General features: G+C 39.0%; 2 protein-coding genes across 3 annotated transcripts in view; one reads left to right on the top strand and one right to left on the bottom strand.

Moving 5' to 3' along the window:
* CTNNA1 (catenin alpha 1) overlaps nucleotides 1-24,255 on the bottom strand; it is a 182,993-nt gene that overhangs the window by 63,417 nt on the left and 95,321 nt on the right. The gene's annotated exons all lie outside the window — the stretch shown is intronic.
* Nucleotides 1,727-8,029, top strand: LRRTM2 (leucine rich repeat transmembrane neuronal 2). The gene is made up of 2 exons (XM_059174696.1): nucleotides 1,727-2,169; nucleotides 2,509-8,029. Exons 1-2 carry the CDS (start codon nucleotides 2,166-2,168, stop codon nucleotides 4,053-4,055), a joined length of 1,551 nt encoding a protein of 516 aa, XP_059030679.1. The 5' UTR covers nucleotides 1,727-2,165; the 3' UTR covers nucleotides 4,056-8,029.

The following is a 24,255-nucleotide window of genomic DNA, read 5'->3' as shown; positions in this document are numbered from 1 at the left end:
CAGGAACTATGCCTCTTTAGAGTATAACTTCTTACTCAGCAGGATGAAGCTCCTGGAACCCAAGAGGCCAATGATGTTCTGGTTTCACAGACACCACAGGTAGTTTTGAAATTTTTGCCTCCAGGTTAAGCACCAACGGTATGACAGGAATTGGCATGGAAGCCCAAATTAATATAAGGTAAGACCTGTAAAAGACCTTACATCTGTCAGGCCTGAATATATGGAAAAAAAATACACACACACACACACACACACACACACACACACACACTCTCTCTCTCTCTCTCTATGTGTATGTATATGTATATATACACATATGTGCATGTGTGTGTGTGTGTGTGTGTGTGGCCCTGACTAATGCTAGAAAAATCCCTCACATTTATAGTATATTAAACATGGACCTGGGGCACCTGGGTGGCTCAGCTGGTTAAGTGTCTGTCTTTGGCTCATGATCCTGGGGTCCTGGGATCGAGCCTCATGCTGGGCTCCCTGCTCAACAGAACACCTGCTTCTCCTTCTCCCTCTGCCCCCAACTCGTGTTTGCTCTCTCTCTCTCTAGTGTTCTCTCAAATACATAAAACCTTAAAATAAGATAAACATGGAATTGTACGTTCATAATCAAGTTCTGAAAAATGATGACACTATTCGACAAGGAGAAGAAACAAGTCAAGTAAAAACAAAACCCTATTCCAAAGTACAAGTGACCATCTGTATTCACCAGAGATTCCAACAACAGTGAGTATTAGACTCAAAGTCAGTTTTTAGTGTGCGGGTAGGAGCTATTAAATATGCAAATGCTCTGTTACATGGGGGCTACAATGCCCCAAATCAAGCTCAGTCCTTTCAGATGAAGGAGTAAGTGAGATTCAGAGGTAAATACGAGGGACTATACCAGAATCCAACCATGCTCTATCACTTGTCCTAAATCACTTCTGTTCTAGGTTTATGTTTATTTAGGACATGCAGTATTAAATGACAGTATCACCCTTATTCTCCTAGTAAGACATCTAAAGATCAAATCAGCATTATTTTTCAATCAGCACTATGATCAAAACATCATTGTAAAATGAGACAGAAAAGGAGAAATCTTTTTAACTCAATTTCCCCTTCAATTCTCAAGGAGCAAAAGTAACCAAATACTTTGTATTGTAAGGTTCCCCCCCCTCCTCTTCATTCTTGGTTTATGATGTTAAGCTCTTAATGACAAGAAGCCAAGCCCAACTTGGCTAGTTTTCCAACACATCTAAAGCAAATCATACTCAGACTTCTATTTTCTCCAAGCATGACAACAAGGTGACGGAGTAGCTTTCCAAACTACTGGAGCAGCAGGCACTACCTCGCACAGGCCGGCGTTAAATATGCACTTCACAAATCATGCAGGCTCCTGCCCATGTAGATGATCTCTCTCTGCAGAACCGGCAGTCTAACACTGGCTCTTCCAAGCATTAAAAATCATCACTCTGCTATCCCAACTCACTGTTCAGACGGGTCTTCCTGAATGCAGCCTTTATTATACCTCACTGCTGCTTCCTACACTGAAGGAATACCATGTTTTTAAGTCAGGGGTCCTCTTTCTTGCTTTATTACAATCAAGGGGTCTTACAGCAACCCCGATGCTGTTACATAGCACAGTGCTTTATAACAGTAAAGCTTCTGGAAAACCCAAACAAAAGACACGTCACCCGGTGACGTCAGCCTATATACGGTTCTGTGTGGTCGCAGCACATAAGCAATTCCATTCTTGTGCCGTTTCTCGGAAAAGCTTTTCAGTAAATGCACTCATGCTGCTCCAGGAGCTCTTCTCTGCAACAAGCCGCCCATCTGCCATCAACAAGTTAAGACCGAGGGAACTAACGGCTGCGGAAAGGAGAGACTGAAGCTTTGATTAACCAGCTGAGCAGTTAAAGGAGGACAAAATTAATAACTTACATTCAAAACTGATTAAGGGAAGCAGAGAGGACACAGAAAATGAAACCAATGCTTTCAAGAGGAATATCCTAAGGAAAAACATAATTCACCCTGGTGGATTCAATTTTGCTCAGAAAGCCTGGGACACAGAAAACAGGAAACTGGTCAAAGGCTCCTGCATGTTAGAGCCTTTTACAGACTCACTGCGTTGAGTCTAACAACCGCGACTGAATGCAGCCTCCAATGTGCTCAGAAGAATGGGTAAGTCCATGCATTTATGTGTCTTGTACAGTCAGCAAGGAATCGTGCTTTTTAAAATAAGCCACTGAATTCATGTTTTATGAAAGAAATCACAGTCAAATTTCTGGATTTTGAGGTTTAGGTAACAGCCTATATTGCTAATGACAAAACATGCTCTATTTTCTTAATGGTTTAAGTTTTGTTCTAGTCATACTAACGAGGTTAGTTTTCCTGCAGCAAATGAAAAATAAGTTATATGCAGTGAAATCTTTCGCCATAATGTTTTGGTTTTTTTAACAGCTCATACATTCTGCTGAAAAATATCCTATCTTCTTGTTTTCCTTAAATTATATTCTGCAGGCTTACATTTCAAGTGGCCATTAGGGGCCCCTATGCTGGCAGCAATATATGCAATGAGTATGGTTTTAAAAATGCTGCCTGCCCTGGGTATGGCGTGTCCACCCAAATGCCGCTGCGAGAAGCTGCTCTTCTACTGCGACTCTCAGGGCTTCCGCTCAGTGCCAAACGCCACAGACAAGGGCTCTCTGGGCCTGTCCCTGAGGCACAATCACATCACAGAGCTCGAAAGGGATCAATTTGCCAGCTTCAGTCAACTTACCTGGCTCCACTTAGACCACAATCAAATTTCAACAGTAAAAGAAGATGCTTTTCAAGGACTATATAAACTTAAGGAATTAATCTTAAGTTCCAACAAAATATTTTACTTGCCAAACACAACTTTTACTCAACTGATTAACCTGCAAAATTTGGACCTGTCTTTTAATCAGCTGTCATCTCTGCACCCAGAGCTCTTCTACGGCCTTCGGAAGCTGCAGACCTTGCATTTACGGTCCAACTCCCTGCGGACTATCCCAGTACGTCTGTTCTGGGACTGTCGTAGTCTGGAGTTTCTGGATTTGAGCACAAACCGTTTGCGAAGTTTGGCTCGCAATGGATTTGCAGGATTAATCAAACTGAGAGAGCTTCACCTAGAGCACAACCAGCTGACGAAGATTAATTTTGCTCATTTCCTACGGCTAAGCAGTCTGCACACACTCTTCTTACAATGGAACAAAATTAGCAACTTGACATGTGGAATGGAGTGGACCTGGGGCACTTTAGAAAAGCTAGACTTGACTGGAAATGAAATCAAAGCCATCGACCCGACAGTGTTTGAAACGATGCCTAATCTTAAAATTCTCCTCATGGATAACAACAAGTTAAATAGCCTTGATTCCAAGATCTTAAACTCGCTGAGATCCCTCACAACCGTCGGCCTCTCTGGCAATCTGTGGGAATGCAGCCCTCGAATATGTGCTTTGGCCTCCTGGCTGGGCAGTTTCCAAGGTCGGTGGGAACATTCCATCCTATGTCACAGCCCTGACCACACCCAAGGAGAGGATATACTAGATGCAGTCCATGGATTTCAGCTCTGCTGGAATTTATCAACCACTGTCACTGCCATGGCTACAACTTATAGAGATCCAACCACTGAATACACAAAAAGAATAAGCTCATCAAGTTATCATGTGGGAGACAAAGAAATCCCAACTACTGCAGGCATAGCAGTTACTACTGAGGAACACTTTCCTGAACCAGACAATGCCATCTTCACTCAGCGGGTAATTACAGGAACAATGGCTTTATTGTTTTCTTTCTTTTTTATTATTTTTATAGTGTTCATCTCCAGGAAGTGCTGCCCTCCCACTTTGAGAAGAATTAGGCAGTGCTCAATGATTCAGAACCACAGGCAGCTCCGATCCCAAACACGACTCCATATGTCAAACATGTCAGACCAAGGACCGTATAATGAATATGAACCCACCCATGAAGGACCCTTCATCATCATTAATGGTTATGGACAGTGCAAGTGTCAGCAGCTGCCATACAAAGAATGTGAAGTATAATATCGGCCTGTCATCAAAAATTACATCAGATAAGTAACCTATTTTACATAGTAGGGGCTAAATACATACCTAATTTTTACCAATGGTGACATTAAGCCTAATTTTCCAAATCAAGTGGAGACTTAAGTTTTTGAAGTGTTGAAGTATTTTTAATTTTTTTTATGAAACCATATTTTAAGTGTTATATGAAGCAAAGCTCTTATTAATTTGCACTCTTGTTGCAAAGTCTAAAAATGCTTACTTCAAAATAAGACATTTCATGTATGTAATTATAAACTATTATGTGTAAACATTTACACTAAGGTCTCCATATGCTATTTTTTTTCTATTGAAAACAGTTTGGAAAGAAGCTACTGAGCAGAAAAAGATATGGATCAATACTTGTTAGATCACTGCTCTCCATCCCAAGTACCACAACTGGCTTGCTGCTTAAAAGGAGGCTTAGCAAAGTTCCCTTATATGATAATTTGGTATTTACTCAAATCTACAATTTACTGCCAGTGTGGGAAGTAGAATTTGATGTATGCTGAAGACTGGTAAATATCAAACACTCTTCTTCCAGAGTTTTTGCCTGGGTTGGTAGATGCTATCGAAGTCCACATTATGAAATCAAAACCCTTTATGTAATTCTAATAAGCTGAGTGACTCTTTAATGTATTTAAATAATGAATCCAAGTGATTATGAAAAGGTCTCATTACAATGAAATCAATAGCAAATAATTACACTGACTTCATGTGACATATTTCTAGTTTTACTTATAATGGAAATGTTGATTTTTGTGGCATTTAGACAATTTTCTTAAACTAGTATTAAATCACCATTTTACTAATTAGTTTACTAAATCCTGTATTTACATTTACATGTAAAAAAAGATTTAGAAATTATTTTGGAGAGAAAAGAGACAGAGTCAACTTAACAATCCTGTGACCTGCTCCCTCTAGTTTGAAGCACACACAAAAATTCTCTCCCTCCATGATCAAAGATGCCTTGACAAAGGGGTTTAAACCTCTTTCTTCTGCCTTCTCCTGATCTTCAAACCTCAAAAAGCCAAATTAAAAACAATTGGCTAGCAAGAGGCATAACACTAGTTCTTAATAGAATATAGTATAATGGAACCAAGAAAAAAATCACTTTCTAAATATTATATGCTGAAATTTGGCTATTTAATAAAGATATCTAACCATACTATAGAGAGCAGTTCCTTCCAGGTGAAGGGAACAACATATTACTGAGGAGAACATTCTACATGCCTATACAGCCACACAGCGGTAATGTAAAGGTGGCGTGGAGGTGAAGGGATGAAAGGGAAAGGCAGCATTTTGAAATGTGACTCAAAGAAACAGTATAGCTTAAGTTAAAAGACAGTCATGAGTGAGGCAAAGGTTAACTACACAATCTGCATCAAACTGGGCAAGGCCCTGGGACCTGCAGCTGAAAAGGGGAGAGAGTGTTAATAAAAACATTCCATAATTAACAAATGGTAACGATGCCATACTTTTCATGCAGAAAAGAGCCACAAGTATCTCATTTCTTTGATTATGATTTCTACAAAGAAACTATGACATATATGGGATTTAGATCCAAGTCATCATTTCATATAGAATTTTTCCATAGAAGAGGTTTCTTGCATGTAGAGGCAAAACCCATTAAATTAGACTGGCTTAATTTTAGAAAAATGAGCATTTCTACAACTGACATTGGCTCTATGTGAAAAAAGGCATATATCCTTAGAGAAAACCACTATCATTAAAAAACAAAACAAAAAATCCCTAGCTAATCTTTCCCTTAATATGACCATTAACACATTATCCTTCTATCCAAGGCATGTTTTCTTCCCAGGATTGAACTGCAAACATGCTAAGACTACAGTTTAACCCATGAGATTTAACTGTAATTTTTTTCTTCTTTAATATTGAGAGGGGTGTCTACCTACATTTCAAAGAAAACGTCTATCAGTAAAAACGCAGATAAGATCACAAATTGGGGTAAAAATGTGCTCTCTATATTTTCTAGGGTGGGTAGATTAGTTTGGCAAAGTCTCAGCCCAGCTGTGTTCAGCTGATCTAGAGCGGTGAGCATTTCATTTCTTATTAAACCAGACCATGGGCCTGCCTGAGCAGAGACAGAAGCTGATTTTACGGCATAGAGCGCAGATCATTGCTTCCCTGTGGAAGGGCTGGATCAGAAGCCCCATTACAAATGAGAGCTCCATGAGCTAAAATTTACCAACCCATTTATCAGGGTAACCATGGCCATTTGTCAGGGTAAGCTTTGTCACAACACAACTGTGCCCTGAACACACAAACTCCACTAGCCCTAAAGGATAGCACTGATGTATTTTCCGTCATTTCATCCACAACCAACATTAACTGAAACTGTGAAGAGAAGGATGAGAAATACTGGCTAAAAATTCCCACATAAATATTAAAGATTACCTTTAGTAAAACAGACCATCAACTGACAAAACCCTTAATATGTGTAGAAAAGTAAACTGGGAAAGCAAGCAATTCAGTGAATTCCGGGAAACAGCATAGCAAAGCCACTAAGGAATACTTTCCAATTGAAAACTACAAAAATTTTTGCCCTCCATTTTTTGGGTAATGCTCTCAGAGAAAAGTAACAGTGCAGATAGCATTTTCCTTTTTCATTTAAAGTGCAAACTTCCCTTTTCAACTGCTTGTAGAAGGCAGGATTCCAGTGAATTTTGGCCTATTTGTGTTTTGGTATCGGCGCAGCTTTGAAGATGAGACTGTTAGTCATATGTCCTCTCTTTACCGACTGGCTAGGGTGTAAGAGCATCACAGCTACACTGCAGATCCTGGCAATATGATGTTAGAGCTTTTGTTTCATCAGTGTAGTCTTACCCTCTTCAGTGCCTCCCCCGTCCCTCAGATCTTTTTTCACTTTCAAGGTTTGAGGAAAATGACCACTTAAACAAGAACCAGAAAAATAATTAAATCTCTCTGGAAAAAGAAAAGCTAAGAAGGCCATGATACTGTACCCACCTAGTAACCAAGAGCTTCTTTGGAATCGTTTATATTCATTTCTGTAGCTTGCCAGGGATTTCAATCACTTTTCTGAAATCAGAGTGAGCTGATAAATCTGCAAATTCACACACAACTCAGAGAATACCCACTGCCAACATCAAATAGCAAAGATACTAATTTTTTAAGCCAAAAATCTGCACTAACACATGTAATTTCTTAATGTGCCTAAGTTAATTTCTATACCAATTCAATGAATGGAATCGATTGAACTTTCCAACTCCACTAATTATTAAAATCCATCTGCTTATTCTAATGCTAGTCACCAAGAGCTAGACTCCATCTTTCCAATAAAAATGAGCCCTCTGTATCGCTAGGTCCAAATCCTAAAATTCAAAACAGGCATATCATTTTCTTAAGGCATACTTCCTACACATGCTATCAGGGCAAAAAGCTGTAAATGTCTTCTTCCTAAAATGTGGATATCTATATGAAATTTTAAAAAGAATATTTTGAGAAGCTGACTTACATGACCATTTTCCTAATAGAGCAATACAGTGACAGACCTTTCTCAAAGTCTGTTTTGGGACATGATCTTCATATTTCATTGGCTTAAGTGCTTCAACCAGAAAAAGATGAAGATAAAAATGATAAGGTCATCTATAGGTAATTATATATTCCTGTTCTTAATCTAGGGCAAAATCACAGTACTTGAATAAGGCCAAAAACACAAGGAAAATGACTGTTCAAGCTTTCATACAAGCTATTCATACAAACATTTGGAAACCCCTGCTACTCCTTCAACTAACATATTCTTCCTTGGTAATCTTAAAAAAAAAAAAAAAAGTCTGATATATGGAATGTTTGGTGAACCTTCCTATCAACACTGAGACTGGACACTAAGAGTATAGTCCAAACACATTTGTGTTCAATCACCTTAAGAGCCATTTTTCTGTTTTGTTTTGTTTTTGCTGGGAGGTGGGCAATTGGGTTTGGGGGGGGTGGGTGGGAAGAAAATACTATTATAATGGGGCCAGGGGGATAACGAAGTGCAGTGTACAGGAACGATTTGTTATTAAAATTGTGTATACTGTAAAAAGTGAATGTCTTTTTTTTTTTTTTTAAAGCTTTTCCTTGGTAGGCAATCAATTTTGACATGTGAAACTTGAAAAACCATTTGTGACAGAGAAACCTTAAATGAACATTTGTTTTGTACCATATTCTCTGCAATGCCAAATATGCCAGTTGAGTAAAGGGCAGTTAATCAGCTCTCTTCATCGACAGAAAGGATAAACTAAGCGAATGACGGGGTGCTGGTGGTTGGGTGGGGAGGGGGTTGGGGACAGCCCTAGCCAAAAAGCTACCATGCCAACAGCTAGCAGTTCTGGAATAAGAAGTTGCTCTGTCACAAGCCTTAGGGAGTGGACAAACTGCTATCCATAGGGATCACAGGGCCTAAGGTTGGCTCCTACCCTGCCCAAAAGTGGACTGCCACCACATCCTGAGGAGCTTCAAAAAGACTGCCTGTATCTAGCAAACAGCAACTTGGCCTTTACCTTGGCAGTTCTCTGGTGGGGAAAGACACCAACAGCACCTTACATACCATTCCTGGGAGGGATGGCCATAGGTGCTGATCATGCTGAGATCTCTAGGATCCCCATATACCCTACCCCACTCTGAGACACCAGCTCAGCAAATATGGATAGGGAAAAAGAAGGTAAGATTTTTAAGTAGTGGCCTTTGCTTATAATAAATAACCCCAGGATAGGATGCTATGTCTGGGCAGCATGGTGGTGGGGGGTGGGGGTGGGGGGGTGTGCAGAAAGTGCCCTGGTCTCAAGGAACTGACTGCCAGGAGCTGCCACATTTGACTGGATGTACTTGCTACTTCTCTAGGCCCAGAGCAACGCAGCAGGACTACACCGCAGGAAGAAACAAGGCCATCCCTTTCACCCAAGATTAAGGGAATCAGAGAGCCTAAGAGAGCTATCACACCAGGAATCTCAGCAGTAACAAGGGCAGAGACAGGAACCTCAGCACAAAATTTTACTGTCAAACTCATCATGTATGCACTAGAAGGCAGAGGTGATGGTGGTTTCAATTTGCACAAAGAACCGAATTCCTATACTATATGGAGTTAAAAGAGCTTATTAACCTAATTCTCGTACTTTTAAATCTTGAAAATCCCATGTAAAGCTACATCTCATTTCTTTATCAGCTATTTTAATTAGTTTTGCCTGTATGCCACAGCATTCTCAGGTTCCCACTCAAATTTATAATAGATTTCTTCAAGGTCTGTTTCAAGTGATTTTTTTCCCTTTCTTTAAATATATCTAACCAGCTGAGTACTCAAATCTCCCTTAGACAAAATGTACTACAAATCGTCTTTCACAAAGAGAGAAAGAGAGGTGAAAAATCATAGCTATTCCAAACATCACTCCTTCTTAGCATGAGATCCTCCTCACCAGCCAAAGTTTGGGGAACACTCTTTAGGGACACATGTTGAGCCTCCCTTCAGGGGACATTAAAGAGAAAGAAATTTCCAAAGGCAAGTACAACGAGGCACCCTATCCTGCAAAGTCTGCAAACTGAACATACACCAACCCTGAATACATGGAGACCCAAGAGCAAAGTCTACCACATGGCCTCCCACATGGGTCTCAGGACCTCCCACCAGAACCCCAACATGAATAAGCATCTGTGAAAAATTAGCCTGAAGGCAGGGCCAGTAACTCTACCACCACGCTAAGACACAAGACACTCTTTCCTCACTTGAGAACCAGATTTTATAACTGCAACCCCAGAGACAAACCCAAAGCAGTTTTACAACTTTCATCAAGACACGACCAAAAACTATGGTAGAGAGATATAAAAATGTTTTAACTTCACTAACTGACTCTCCATTCAAAATTGTGTTCAGAGCACAAGAACTCCATGTGTGTGTAATTTAAATATATACATGTAAAACGTGTAAGTTGCTTCTTTTGAAAAATTAGAAACTATACAGCCACTGATATTAGCCCACCTACTTCATCACCATGAGAAGCAAAAAAGTTCCTCAAGATAGACTAAAACATTTCCCATGACCTAGCTGCCAAATATACAGAGAGCAACTGCTCAGCACCTTACACCTTTGAAAACTATTTATCATTTCATATAACTTACTTCTATGAAGTCAAGGAAACAGAGCTTTATACATTCACATGAAATAAATGGTTCATGTATTTTTTTAAGATTTTATTTATTCATTTGAGAGAGAGCCATACAGAGATAATGAGCAAGGAGGCAGGAGAGAGAGAAGCAGGCTCCCCAGTGATCCAGGAGCCCTACTAGGGGCTCGATCCCAAGACCCAGGATCATGACCTGAGTCAAAGGCAGATGTCAAACCATCTGAGCCACCCAGGTGCCCCAAATGGTTCAAATATGGATATTAAAAGATCAGAAGCAGGGATTCTTAACTCTAAGGGTCCAGGATATGTTTCATAGAAAGCAAGAACCTCTTGAAATTACAATGTAAGTATTTTATGTATGTCTCAATATTTCAACAGATTCTAAAGGGTTGTGATAACTTATTAAAAAAAAAACTTATTTTTAAAAAACGTATTTAAAAAGTTTATTATTAAACTTATTAAAACTTATTAAACTTATTACTTTTAAAAAGCCCTAGCAGAATAATGGGACAGTTATTTCTAATATACATTAATTTGACCTTGACCTTCCCCTAGTGGATAAGGCAAAGAACAAAACCATGAGCTTTCATCTGATAAAAGCAGCACACAGTTTATTTGGGGTAGAGATACTTAAGAGCAAAACCCTGTGAATTACTTATAAAACAGAGCCAGTTGCAGGATCAGTAAGAAAAAATGTCAGACAGTATCTCCAAGGAGGTTATGAAGAACAGACAGATTTGTTCTTCGTGTAAATCCTTGAAAAAGTTAAGAGTAAAAAGCCTACCCAAGCATGTTGCATGCTTTGTGGTGACCCAAGGGTGAAGCCTATATAGTCAGCAAGAATGAATGCGCACCTACTTGGGAGAGCAGTTAACGTCTCCTCCTTATCACATCCCTGCGACCCAAACTACAGTGTTCCATCACCTACAAGACATTTGGTGAATATCTGCTCCATTACAACATGAGGAGTACAACTTAAAATTTAAAAATCTTTTAACTACATCAGGAATGAAAAGCAGCACATTCCATGGATAATCTTTAGTGCTGATGATAACCCTAACCACTCTCCTTGGGTAAGAATCTTAAAAATGGTAACTAATTTTCTAAGAAAGAATGCATTAAAAAAGATAAAGCATTCACTGGTCTGATGGCTGTCACAAATTTAACTGTCCCTCATTCTATAATTATCAGAAAAAACATTCAGATTTCAAAAGGAGTAAAGAGCACAGTGATTAAGAGACCTATTCCACACTTGTGCCTGTGACCACGGACAAGTCCTTCAACCTCACTGTCCCTCGAGCTTCTCATCCCTAACATGGAATTAATAGTAGTAACAACAAAAGGGGAATCAAATTCACGTAAAGTACTGAGAACAGGCTAGAACAGAGTAAAGGTTCAATAAATGCTTGCTAGTTTGTTTTTTTTTTTTTTTTAAAGATTTTATTTATTTATTTGACAGAGAGAAATCACAAGTAGGCAGAGAGGGAGGCAGAGAGAGAGAGAGGAGGAAGCAGGCTCCCTGCTGAGCAGAGAGCCCGATGCGGGACTCGATCCCAGGACCCTGAGATCATGACCTGAGCCAAAGGCAGCGGCTTAACCACTGAGCCACCCAGGCGCCCCAATGCTTGCTAGTTTTTTAACTGCAGTATGTGGAGAGCAAGATGCAACAGATCCATCAAGTAGAGAATATAATCACATTAAAAACACGTTAGACCTCACTCAGCATTATTTCAGGAACCTCTCTGGTTTCTGGTCTCCCTTCCCTCACTAAGCTAATGCATAGTATCCAAAATGAAGACTCATAGCAACAGCTTTTAATAAGCCAACAGACTGGATACACTTTCTGTGTCTAGTACCGATATAAAACTAACCACATTACTCACAGCCAAGTAATCTGCTTTATAAAATGTATTATAATATTATGTATGACATTACTTTGGCTTTATGAATCAAGGCTAAATTTCAAAAGATAAAATCCCTAATTCCAAAATTCATTCTGAGTAAGGCAGTCACTTAAAATCCAGTGATGTCTTTTTTCCTTGTTCAATAAAACTATATGTGACACATGTATTACCCATTATCATAAACAGATACTATTTTTCAAAAGAAAGAAGAAATAATCTCATTGGTATCTCAGCTTCTGACAAGTTTCTTTTAGGACAAAATACACGGCTGAGGATTAAAGATCACGATTATGTTTATTTTTCTTTTTTTTTTTTTGCTTAGAAGATAAATGCCTTCAAGTCTACCACATCTAATTTAGGAAGAAGCCCATCCAACTGTGGCAGATTTGGTTTGTAGGCAGATTTGCTAGAATCATTGATATGAAGGGAGGTATGAAAATGTACAACCACAAAGATAACTTATCAGTTCAGTGCATATAGGAGGGTTATGTTTCATGATTGCTGATGATCCTCCATTTTACCAAAATGTTAAATATAAAGCTTATTCAGAATTAGCCTGTCTGAATGAATACACACATTATTATGGCCCAAATTTTTTTAGACAAGAACTTTCTTAGTCTTCCTAAGATCATGATCCAGTTTATCCAGCAAGGAAGCACATTTTATCTCCTCCTTCATCCACAACGCTTCTCCATTTTCCCACATCTCTTGACACTAGGCTTGCTTTCTGATCCTCAGTTTTACAAACTTTTCCCATACCCGATTATCCAAGGAAATTCCAAGGAAAAGCACCTTAATGAGCAGAAACCAGTCAGCTGCAGTGTATTCAGGCTGAGCACCAATCTTCTATAAAAAATAACCCATATATTTATTTATTTTTTTATTTTTTATTTTTTTTTCTTTGAGAGAGAGAGAGCATGCGAGCGCACACGCATGAGGGGGTGGGGGGCAGAGAGGGAGAGAGAGAAAGAGTATCAAGCAGACTCCATGCTGAGCATGGAGCCAAACACGGAGCTCAATCTCATGACCCTGAGACAGTAATAGGAACAAAATCACTCACCAGAGTTGCCCTCTCAGTCTACCCTTCCCTTTGTAGAAGATTCAAGTATCACATGTTCATTTGTTTTGTTTTTACTTTCAAAAGACCAAAAACCCAAGTCATTTGAGAGAAGTACCCTTTTGCACTAATAATTAGCATTCACTCTGGCCAGCTCTCTGGCCAAACAAAATTCCCAACACCTTTCACATCTTTAATATGAATAGTTATTTTACTGGTTTTATTCAGGGGTGGGGAGCGTGCCTTGGGGCAAAGAGGACATGGGTACACAGGACATGGTTATGAAATTTTCAGAAATGTCGAATTCTTGGGGTAAGGACAGGCCGTAATCCTTACCCCCCTCATCTATGCTGTAAAATTTTATACCAGTTTTGTCAGGATTCCATAAAATTGGCCACAAAAACAGTGATCTTTCATGTGTAAGTACTTTCTGAGTTTTTGTTCCCCAAAGGAAAAAAAAGACATGAGCATGAGACCCTGATAATGCTAGGACTGCCACACGTGGCACACACAATAACAGCTGTGCTCACAAGTGACTCTGATGTTGCTACTCCTCTCTCACCAACCTCCCTAACTTACCGGGAAGCTCACAAGGGGAAAAAAAAAATAGCACTGGGAAAGAAAAGGAAAAGAATCACCACTCTCAGCACACTCTTGTAGGCATCTAGAAAACTGCCATATCACCACGTCTTCCTCTTTCCTGACAACCCCTTCAGGCCAATGTGTGCAAAACTGCTCTCTGACACTTGCCATCAACTTTCAACAACTAAACCCATTTTATTATAGTGTTAAAACTGCCAGTCTAACATTTATCTCTTACTCTCCATGAAAACCTAACAGCAGGTGGTCAGGCATTCTCTCCCTTTGTGAAGCAGCATTTCTGAGGTGTCAGAAAAACATCACAGCGCATAAGTGATATCACCCATTTCGTGCTCACTTAAAATTAGAAGTGAGAGGAATTAGATAAAATGTGAAGAACTGAACAAACTATAGTTTATTTAAAGTCTAGCTAGTTGACATTCCCACCAAAGGCATCACCATAAATTACAAAAACTATTAAACAAACATATTTCTATAAAAAAACACAAATCGACTAGCCTCCCAAACATATAAACAGTATTTTGAAAATCTTGCCTTTTAAATATTTTATGTCAATTTTTAAACACAACACACACACACACACACACACACACACACACACACACACACCCTTCCCCTCAGTTTAAATTGAAGGCAGGGTGGTCTGGGGATTAGATAAAACCCAAGAAAGGCTAGCTGATTTTGCTATTAACTAACATTTAAACTTAATTGAATTCCAAGCCTTTGTTACCAGCTGGAATTGAGAATATTATCTGGGAAGGGGAGAAAGATGGGAAAGACTGAGATTCAGGTTTTGACATACTAAAATCGAAATGTTTATTAGCTATTCAAGTAGAGATGACAAGTCCAGGATAGAGATCTAGACTGGAAATACAAATTTTGAAGTCATCATAGTAAACATGGGTATTTAAAGTCACAGAACTGAATGAGATTACCAGGGGGGATGAGTATAGATGGAGAAGAGACCCAGAGAAAACACATCTTCCTCCTATGTCAATCTGTGACATATTTAAACAATATCTTACCAAATGGCAGTCAACAAAAAAATGACAAGTTTCAAGGGCAGCATCCCTTCAACATCAAAGTCACGTGAGCAAAGAATGTTCTATTGGAAAACAAATGGGAATAAAGTCAGCCTGATTCAAGAAAATTACCTTGAAACATTACCTATCAAAGAAATTGTTGCTAATTAATGGTCTGCACATACACTGTTTTAGAAGTGAGAATGATTACTACCATAACAAGTCCATCATTCATGGAACCTTGCATGGAGCATACCTAGTAGATGCTAGATATGGCCCTGTCCTCAATGAGGTCAGTGCAATAAATTAAAGAACCAATCAAAGATCATGGGACAATCAGAAAAGCAGGTTTTAAGCAGGGCAAAGGTACACCTAGCTCTTGTACTTGAACTACAAGATAGTTAAATATTCACTAAAAAGATAACCATATTTTCTCTGATAGTGATTTGGTTACAAAGTATGTGTGCTGATCAAAACTCATCAAATAGCACACTTACAATCTGTACATTTGTGTACAAAATTTTCCATAAAAAAACTGAATTCTAGTGCATGCACGTTGCAGTGTTTAGAGGTAAAGTATACGAGTGTCTGCAAAATGATTTTAAAATACATCTAAACAATAAGATGGATATAGGGATAGATAAACATGTGATAAAGCATCTAACAAAATGTTAATCACAAAATCTAGGAAATGAGTGTGTGCGTGTGTGTGTCTATATATATGAATGAGTGATCACTGTACAATTCTTCCAGCTTCTCTGTATGAAAATTTTCTTAATAAAATGTTTGGAGGAGGGGGCGCCTGGGTGGCTCAGGGGGTTAGGTCTCTGTCTTCGGCTTGGGTCATGGTCTCAGGGTCCTGGGATCGAGCCCCGCATCCGGCTCTCTGCTCAGCAGGGAGCCTGCTCCCCCCACCCCCCGTCTCTGCCTGCCTCTCTGCCTACTTGTGATCTCTCTCCGTCAAATAAATAAATAAAATCTTAAAAAAAAAAATTGGGGGGAGGAAAGGAAAATATAAACCTACAGTTGTAATTTATGGCATTGACAGTCTACACACTATTCCTCTCAATTGAACCAACAGCATTACATGATGGTTAATAGCTTAGACTCGAGTCAGACTAGGTTCAAAATATAGCACATCCACATGCTACCTGTGAGATCTTGAGCCAGTCACTTATGCCTTAATGGTACATAACTCATGCTCTGAAGAATAATATGGGAATATGTGCATAAGAGGTTGTAACATTTCCTGGCACACAGTAATTGCTAAAGCATAAGCTGTATGATAATGATGATGACGACGACTACTAAGTATTTTTAAATATTTCAACAAGTACTACTTCAACTTCCACTATGAGAAAAAACAATATTCATTGAAGAGCTAAAAAAGAAATAAAGAAAGAAAATCGGCCAAAAAATGTGGACAGTGCTACTTAGATTGCTGATATTCAAAGAACAGGGAGGGCAAAGAAGAATGTAGTGGAAAAGAAGCCGTTAACTGAGCTGCAAGTACCAACAGGATTTTAATATAGCTGGGTGCAGGGGCAGCCAAAACCACCAATCTGACAGAATCTACCAGTAAGTACAGCTAAAGTGAACCGAATGACAGGGAGACTCGGAACCAGAAAGGGTGTATAGACTTAACATGGTCAGCAAGAGCAGCCATTCCAGATCTCTGGAGATGGCTGGGATATATGATCAAAGCAGTGATTAAGAAAAATGTACTCTGGCAATCTTCCTTGTTTTGCTGAGAAACAAGGCCTGCTAAGGAAGAAGGATAAGGGAAAGAGATTTATTTAAAGGACAGGCAAAAGGATAAGAACCAATGGTCTGCTGAGAAAGAACAAACGGCTCTCTTGAAGACGCTTGCTCAAGACAAACAGGCAGAAAGTTATGGTATGAGGGGGAAAGGAGGTAAGACATCATTCATTCACCAAGATGCGCTAAATAAAAATAAATAAATAAAAAGAGCCTCTGGGTTCCAATATTACATCTTGAGGGTTCACCTATTAATCTCCAATCTAAAACTATTTTCTGAAAAGACAGTTTCTCCACATTTTTGATTTGCAGGTCCCCCCCCCCCCCCCGTCAATTAAGGGACTTCCTCTTATGAATCAGACACACAGAAAAAGGCAGGACCCGTTTCTACTTTGTCAAGTATGAAGCAAAGCTCTTGCCAGGATCCCATTCATTCTAGTAAAACCTACCCCTTTACCACTCTTAGTTATAAACTGTTAACATTTTTGCAAGATAAAAGTCTTAAACTTTTAGAACAATCATTTCTGACTCCCTAATGTGGTACAAATACTAAACAGAAACGGAAGAGCACAGTGTAGTGACAACCTGTTAATTTTACTCCCTCACATGCTACAAAAGAATCTTAATGTAAGGTTTAATTTGTTACTTTCATAAATAAGAGGTTCTTTAATGACTTCACTGTTAGAAATCTCAGTGGAACTGCTGTTTTTGTTAAAAACTATGTGGGGTATGACTGCCAATACGATTGTAATAAAAGCTCAAACTGTTATCTACCTCCCATCCTAATAACAGAAACTGAAGATGAAACATGAGGTCTTAAGGGTTACACTTCACAATCAACAACCAAAACAAGTTTCGGTATTTCAGAATCCCTTCATTCCCTACCTGGATTTAACTCTAACATGTTTTTCATTCTCTCCCCATAATCAAATACTTTATTCTCCTTTAGAAATATTCTTTCAGAAATCGTAATTATGGAAGCTCTTCAGTATGTCTCAAATATGTACACCTCTTTTTTTCCTCCACAGTTGATATTATAATCAAGACTAGCTAATAAATTCCTTCACTTAGGCAAACCATGAAAATTATAAGATATGAAGACTTTTTCCAAGACTTAACAATTATACATTAATTTTGATTTAACAAAAGTTAGGAAAAATTCAAATGGGGAGAACCTACCAGAAATCAACTCTTGTTGCTTTTGTTTCCAGCTCTTCCTTTTTACAAGAAAAGGGACTAGTTGTTCTTTCTGCTAAAACAGTAACAGAGTGGAGACCCTGTCTCACCAACCAAACACTATATGAAGTGTGAATGCTCCATACACCTTCAGGGAACTGTCCACAACTAAGAACCATTGGTAAAACAGCATTCTACGCTAAAAGGAAATTAAAATTCAACAACATACAAATTTTTAGGAAACAGGGAGAAAAAATATTTTATCCAGTATGTGTTGGATTTTTCTGTCATTGCTGTTATAAAGGCTTTACTGGTAAATCTGCAATTTCCTGCATCCACAATAATACTTATTTACAGGAACTATACATGAGGGCTGGCTCGTTAGTCTCCTTGGTTAAAACATAAAGGTTAAAAAGATAGCAACGGGTTTGTTCTTTGTAGGGATCAGTTTTGGTCTTCACATTCAAAAATCCCCCAAATCCCAAGCTCCAATGTTGGGAGCCTGGGTGACACAGTTGGTTAAACAACTACCTTTGGCTCAGGTCATGATCCTGAAGTCCCAGGACTGAGTCCCACATCAGGTTCCCTGTCTGGCAGGGAGTCTGCTTCTCCCTCTGACCCTCCCCGCTCTCATGTTCTTTCTCTCATTCTCTCTCAAATAAATAAAATCTTCTTTAAAAAAAAATCCCAATATATTTTCTCTATAAACTGAAATTATCTGTCAAGGGTTACAACTGGTACTTAAAACTCCATGGGAATCAGTGAAAATGCACTGCCAGTGCTGCAGAGAAATCCCAGTGTATATCCCACAGGGTAAGAAATCCCTTTCCATGCAGGATGACATTATTAAAAAGACATTACCTCTTTTAATGAATACCATCTATGCACTATAAGGAAGGGTAAGAGTACATCACAATAAATCAGACAAAAAAAAAAAGAGGGGCACCTGGGTGGCTCAGTCGGTTAAGTGGCTGCCTTTGGCTCAAATCGTGATCCCAGGGTCCTGGGATTAAGCCCTGCATCGAGCCCCCTGCTCAGTGGAGAGCCTGCTTCTCCCTCTCCCTCTGCCTGCCACTCTGCCTACTTGTGCTCTCTGTCAAATAAAGAAGTAAATCTTTAAATCAGACCAACCCCCCCCCCAAAAAAAACTGGGAAAATGTCCCCCAAAAGACCCCATGGGCATTTCTTCCTTAATAGAGGGATTTAGTGGGTTCAAATCAATTCTGCCCTTAAAATCCTTTACTGTTTTCCCTGTACCCCAAAATGTCTGTATTTCACACTACTGCAGTTGGAGGAGTTTGTCAAACCATTCTTTCTTCCTCTTCTTCTCCCACTCAAGTTTCTCTCCAGTGATGCTTGGCAACCCACTCATTCATCTTTTCATTGTCTTTCCTTACTTGGGAGCTCTCGAGCATTTACACTTTTCTCTTAAGTCTATGTAAAAAGAGAGTGTGTGTACAGCCACAAGTACATGTGTTCAGTTAGGGAAAAATGGAAGCAAAAAGACCCGTGATCAAGACAAAACAGCCTCTATTTATTTCACAGAGAAAGCCATTATTTAGCTCATTTCTTGTCAAAGATTTTCTTTTTTAACTTTGGCTCCTCCCTTAAATTCGAGTCGTGTACTGGCCATTTTTACTTGATTAGAAAAAGAACCTCTCACTTCAATATGTTTAGCGTCACATTCAATGCTCGCATTCAGAAACTTGTATATCTATAAATAAACTGCAGATATCCACACAAATTTTGCAGATGCGGGTAAAAATAAAAACAAAATAAATATTCTTAAAACTATTTACAAGTATAAAAATCCTGCAGATGTGATGTCAATGAGAATTGTGAAAGGCAGGTTTATCATATTTTGCTAGAGAAGGAAAGGCTCTGAAAACCATCACTACAGCAGTTCCCTGACTGGTTGTCTTCCAGCCATCCAAGTCAAATAAGTTTTGATGCTCAACAATTAAAATGGCCTGTATGAAAGAATTTTTATAAAACCTAACAGCTCAAAGTCAGGCAATTAATTACTATCTTATATTCAACCATGAAATTTTTACAAAGGAGTCTGTATTCACAATATGTCAATGTCAAACTCTCATTTGAAATGTGAAAATTCCTTCCTAGAACCACTGAGCTCAACACTCCTTTCTCCTTTTTCTGTACTATTTCTGCATGTGTTTCATACACACACATACACATAGCCACAGCATATTCCTTCTGAGTATTTTTATCCTATTCTTCTGTTTTAAGTTCCTTTTTTTTTTTCTTTTTTAACTTATTTGAGACAGAGAGCTCGAGAAAGAGAAAGAGCACAGGAGAGGTGCAGAGGAAAAAGAAGAAGGCGGCTCCCCCCAGAGCAGGGAGCCCAATGCAGGGCCCAATACAGCCCCTATTTTTGTTCCATTCCTAAGTAAGAATTGGAAATGTGCCTTTGTTGTACAGTTATGGAATTTATATTTCTTTCCTAAAGAGTATCCACTAATGGAAGCTTCTAAGTCTCAAGCAGTAGCTATTACTTTAAGTTAATTCCTGATTTAATAAAACAGATTGAGCACAGGCGCACCTGGGTGGCTCAGTCAGATAAGCATCTGCCTTTGGCTCAGGTCAAGATTTGGGTCCTGGGATCAAGCCTGATGTGGGGTACCCTGCTCAGCAGGGAGTGTCTCCCCCTCCCCTGGGTATGTGCTCTCTATCAAATAAATAACACCCCCCACCCCACGCAAAAAAAAAAACACAACCCACCTGACCGAGCACACAATTAGTAAATGTAGGAAATTTCCTGTCATTTACCTACAAGCATTTCAAAGACCAAAAAGAAAAATAAAGACCTGTTAATGTTAAACTAAGTTTGGACCAATTCTGCAAAATTTAAACTCAAGTAAATATTTGCTAGTATAACTTGATACTTGACAAAGTCATATTTCAATTCACTAGAGGAAAAGATGGCCTATTTATTAAGTCCCAGGGCACCTGGGTGGCTCAGTCATTTAAATGTCTGCCTTCGGCTTGGGTCATGATCTCAGGGTCCTGGGATCAGCCCCCATCGGGATCCCTGCTCGGTGGGGAGCCTGTTTCTCCCTCTCCCTCTACCGCTCTCCCTACTTGTGCGCTCCCACTCACTTGCTCTCTAATGAAAATCTTAAAGAAAAAAAAAAGTCCCTATCCAAATGGAAGAAATATTAAATTAGAACACGTACCTCAAAACAGGCAGATGAAAGATTTTGACATTATTTGTCCTGAGCCAATTTAGCTAATCTGGAACTACATTTCCCAGAAGTCCCTTCCCTGTACAGTTCCACATCACACTGGACCACATGAGACAACCTTGCATGAGATTTGGAAGGCAAAAATGAAGCAGCAACCATCTTTCTTATGCTGGCAAGGTTGGTACAGGTACAAGGCACTAATGCAGGTCACACACATTGTAGCTTTGCTGGCTCCTTTTGTTAAAATAGGGCAACAATCAAAACAACTCCTACAGGATTTTCTCCTTCAGCTTTGCTGACTTCTAGGTCAGGTGCATATCTAAGTCTGTAATAAAGGAAGCCATTTTCTTCAGGAAATCTCTGTCATCAAAGTTGGAGGCACAGATGTAATAAGAGGCCAATATGAGTTCCAGACTGTTCCCATGAGGCCCAGTTCATGTTCCAGAGTGACCCGGTTTCACAGGTACTACCTTTTCTTACAGACTGCATGCTCTGCTCATCTCTGGCTCCAGCACCAGATACATAAGCCAAAGCCTCATGCAAACTATTTAATCTGTTCCCATGATAGCATGTCAAATCACTAAACTCCTTATGTCTTTCATAGTTGCTCTACCTTGGTGAATGAACCCTAAGTGACACAAAGGGTGTGTGTGTGTGTGTGTGTGTCTGTGTGTGTGTGTTATGTGTAATTAATCCAAGGTGGGAAAGGAATCTATACCCTACAAAAATCCCCTAGCTGCAAAATAAGAGATAAACACATATAAATAAAAATAAAAACAGAACTCTGATATGGTGGGGGGGGGGGGGAGGGAAGAAAATCATAAGCAATATCAAAAGGCAAAGGACAGACTTAGAAAAAACATATGCAATGCAGATGGGCAGGTATTAGGTTAATATCAATAATATACAAACAAAGAGCTCCGGCAAAGAAAAAGACACGTAAGTCATTAGAAAAATGAGCAGAGGATATGAATAGGCAACTCACAGGAGAGTAAATTCAATGACCTACAAGGATATGAAAAAAATTATTTTAAAAGTGGCCAGGGAAATGTAAATTAAAATAATAATGAACTATGACCTCATACCCATAGGATCAGAAAAATTATAACACTTTCTATTAGAGGATGTAAAGAAAAGGCTATTTTCTGTCTTACATTAGTGGAGATCTATAAATAGTTTAGGCTTTTTTAGAAAAGCCTAAATCTGCCAACATCTCTTCAGATGAAGATATACATGTACATTAAACCCAGCAATTTCACAGAAATAAAATAATCTATTCTTTTATTCTCTATTCTCAAGAATCTATTTCATAGAAATAAAGCAGCAAACACAACGGACTGCCACATTGTTCCTGATGCTTAAAAGAAATCAACAAAACAAACAAAAAAAATTAACCAAATGCTCTCAAGAGGGAAATTGTCAGGTAATTTATGATATATCCATACCATGAAATACTAGTCAGCAATCAAAAGAATGAATCAGAGGTAAACTAGGAGAAGTCAAAGACTTCCATGAGGTACTACTGAACAGAAAGATAACAGGTTTTAAGTAATGATCTCACTTTGAACAAGTAACTATGCAAAACAAAAAACAAAAAACTAACTAACACCTACAGTGGGGTTAGGGGTCTGGAGACTGGAGGTCTACTACATAAGTCAAGTATAGAGATACTCATACCTGACTGTTACCACTGGTTCTTTGGGGGAGAAAGATACGGGATGGGGGAGAAAGCTCAGTAAAAGTAAAAGCTCGTGTATGTGTGTGTGTGTGTGTGTGTGTGTGTGCATGCGCGCGCGACAGAGAGAGAGATTGTGTATAAATATTTTTAAAGGATTTTCTTTGCATTTATACATTTTTGTATCATGTAGTTCCACTGTTAAAAATGAAGCCTAATTTCTTATGATTACAGTATTCTGAAAGGCAATACAGGCTTTAAGAAGGAACTGCAAATGAACTATAGTAGTAATCAGATTCACTGGATCTTGGAAAGTAAGGGACAACCTTCTAAAAAGGTTGGAAAAAAGCAAAAAAGTGAAAGAAGAATGAAAGCGGTGGGAAAAAAGATATACAGTGAAGAATAGAGTAGAATCTCTGTCTTGGAATGCCACCCAAGGAAAAGGTAAAAGAAAGTACCGCCCTGAGCTGAGCATAGAAACAGGAAATGTTATGAGCTGAGGGGTTTGGCTACTGGCCCACAACCTCACAGGCAAGGTGCATATTCATGGCAATACAATGAGGCACTATTAAAACTACTGAAATATTACAAACCCTTATACACACACTTACATACACACACCATTACTTAAAAGGTTAAAGCCAGGCCCAGAGAAGGCCTCCAGAATCCTGCTCCAGCACTGGAGCACTACTGACTGGGTCCCACCCATATTCAACAAATGTTGAACATATACAGAGTACCTCCCCAGCTGAGAGGCGGAAATCTCCATCCCCACAATGACACGATCATAGACCACCTTTACCCACAAGAAGCGAAGCATTACCTCCCACGAACAGCTGCCATGACCAAATGGACAACCTCTGGATGAAAAAAGACCAAGTGCCCCAGAAACTCTGGGGTCAGAGATCAGGTGCAATAGTGACCAGCAGGACAGGAAAAGAGGCTCAATGAGAAAGAAGCCCAATAAAGAAAAAAAGGGATTATGGGCTCTCTTCTTCTGATTATCCATGACATGCTCTAGACAGAATATTCTGTGGAGTCCTCTTAAACCTAAACTTCCCAAGCATGTTACCAATGGTTACATTACCCTACATGTTTTCTACTGCCACTTTTTGTCTTTATTTATTGAACAGTCTTCTTTCATTCTAGAGCACAGCATACCAATTTTTACCAACCATATAGCTTTAGGTAATATTCAATATCCCCTAAGAAGAGTGTAAAAACTCTGTGCATGGCTAAAGTTAAAGGTCCAGTATTTGTAAAGAGAAACTACTATCAGTCAAACAAAAGATATTTATTAGATAGGGATGTGTTCCACTGTTCTGAATTTTTTGTAGCAGTAACAGGCAAATTTTAAATGTGTAGAGGTATCATCTTTTGAACTCCAAAACCATTACTCAAAGTTAGGAAAACAAATGAAGGTTTACTGAACAAAAGCCAGGGTCAGTAGTTAAAAACCAAAGGAACTGTCAGATATGCAAAACTGAGAGAGACTATAGTAAAATGACAAAACCTCCAAAGTTATTATAGTGAATGAAAACTACTTTCTTTTTTTTTAAATAAAGATTTTATTTATTTATGTGACAGAGAGAGAGCAAGAGAAGAAATACAAGCAGAGAGAGAGGGAGAGGAAGAAGCAGGCTTTCCTGG

The sequence above is a fragment of the Mustela lutreola genome, chromosome 5, assembly GCF_030435805.1.
Source record: "Mustela lutreola isolate mMusLut2 chromosome 5, mMusLut2.pri, whole genome shotgun sequence".
In the NCBI taxonomy this organism is placed as follows: Eukaryota; Metazoa; Chordata; class Mammalia; order Carnivora; family Mustelidae; genus Mustela; species Mustela lutreola.
Note: the sequence above shows the minus strand (reverse complement) of the source record. Positions and strands in the feature narration are given on the sequence as shown.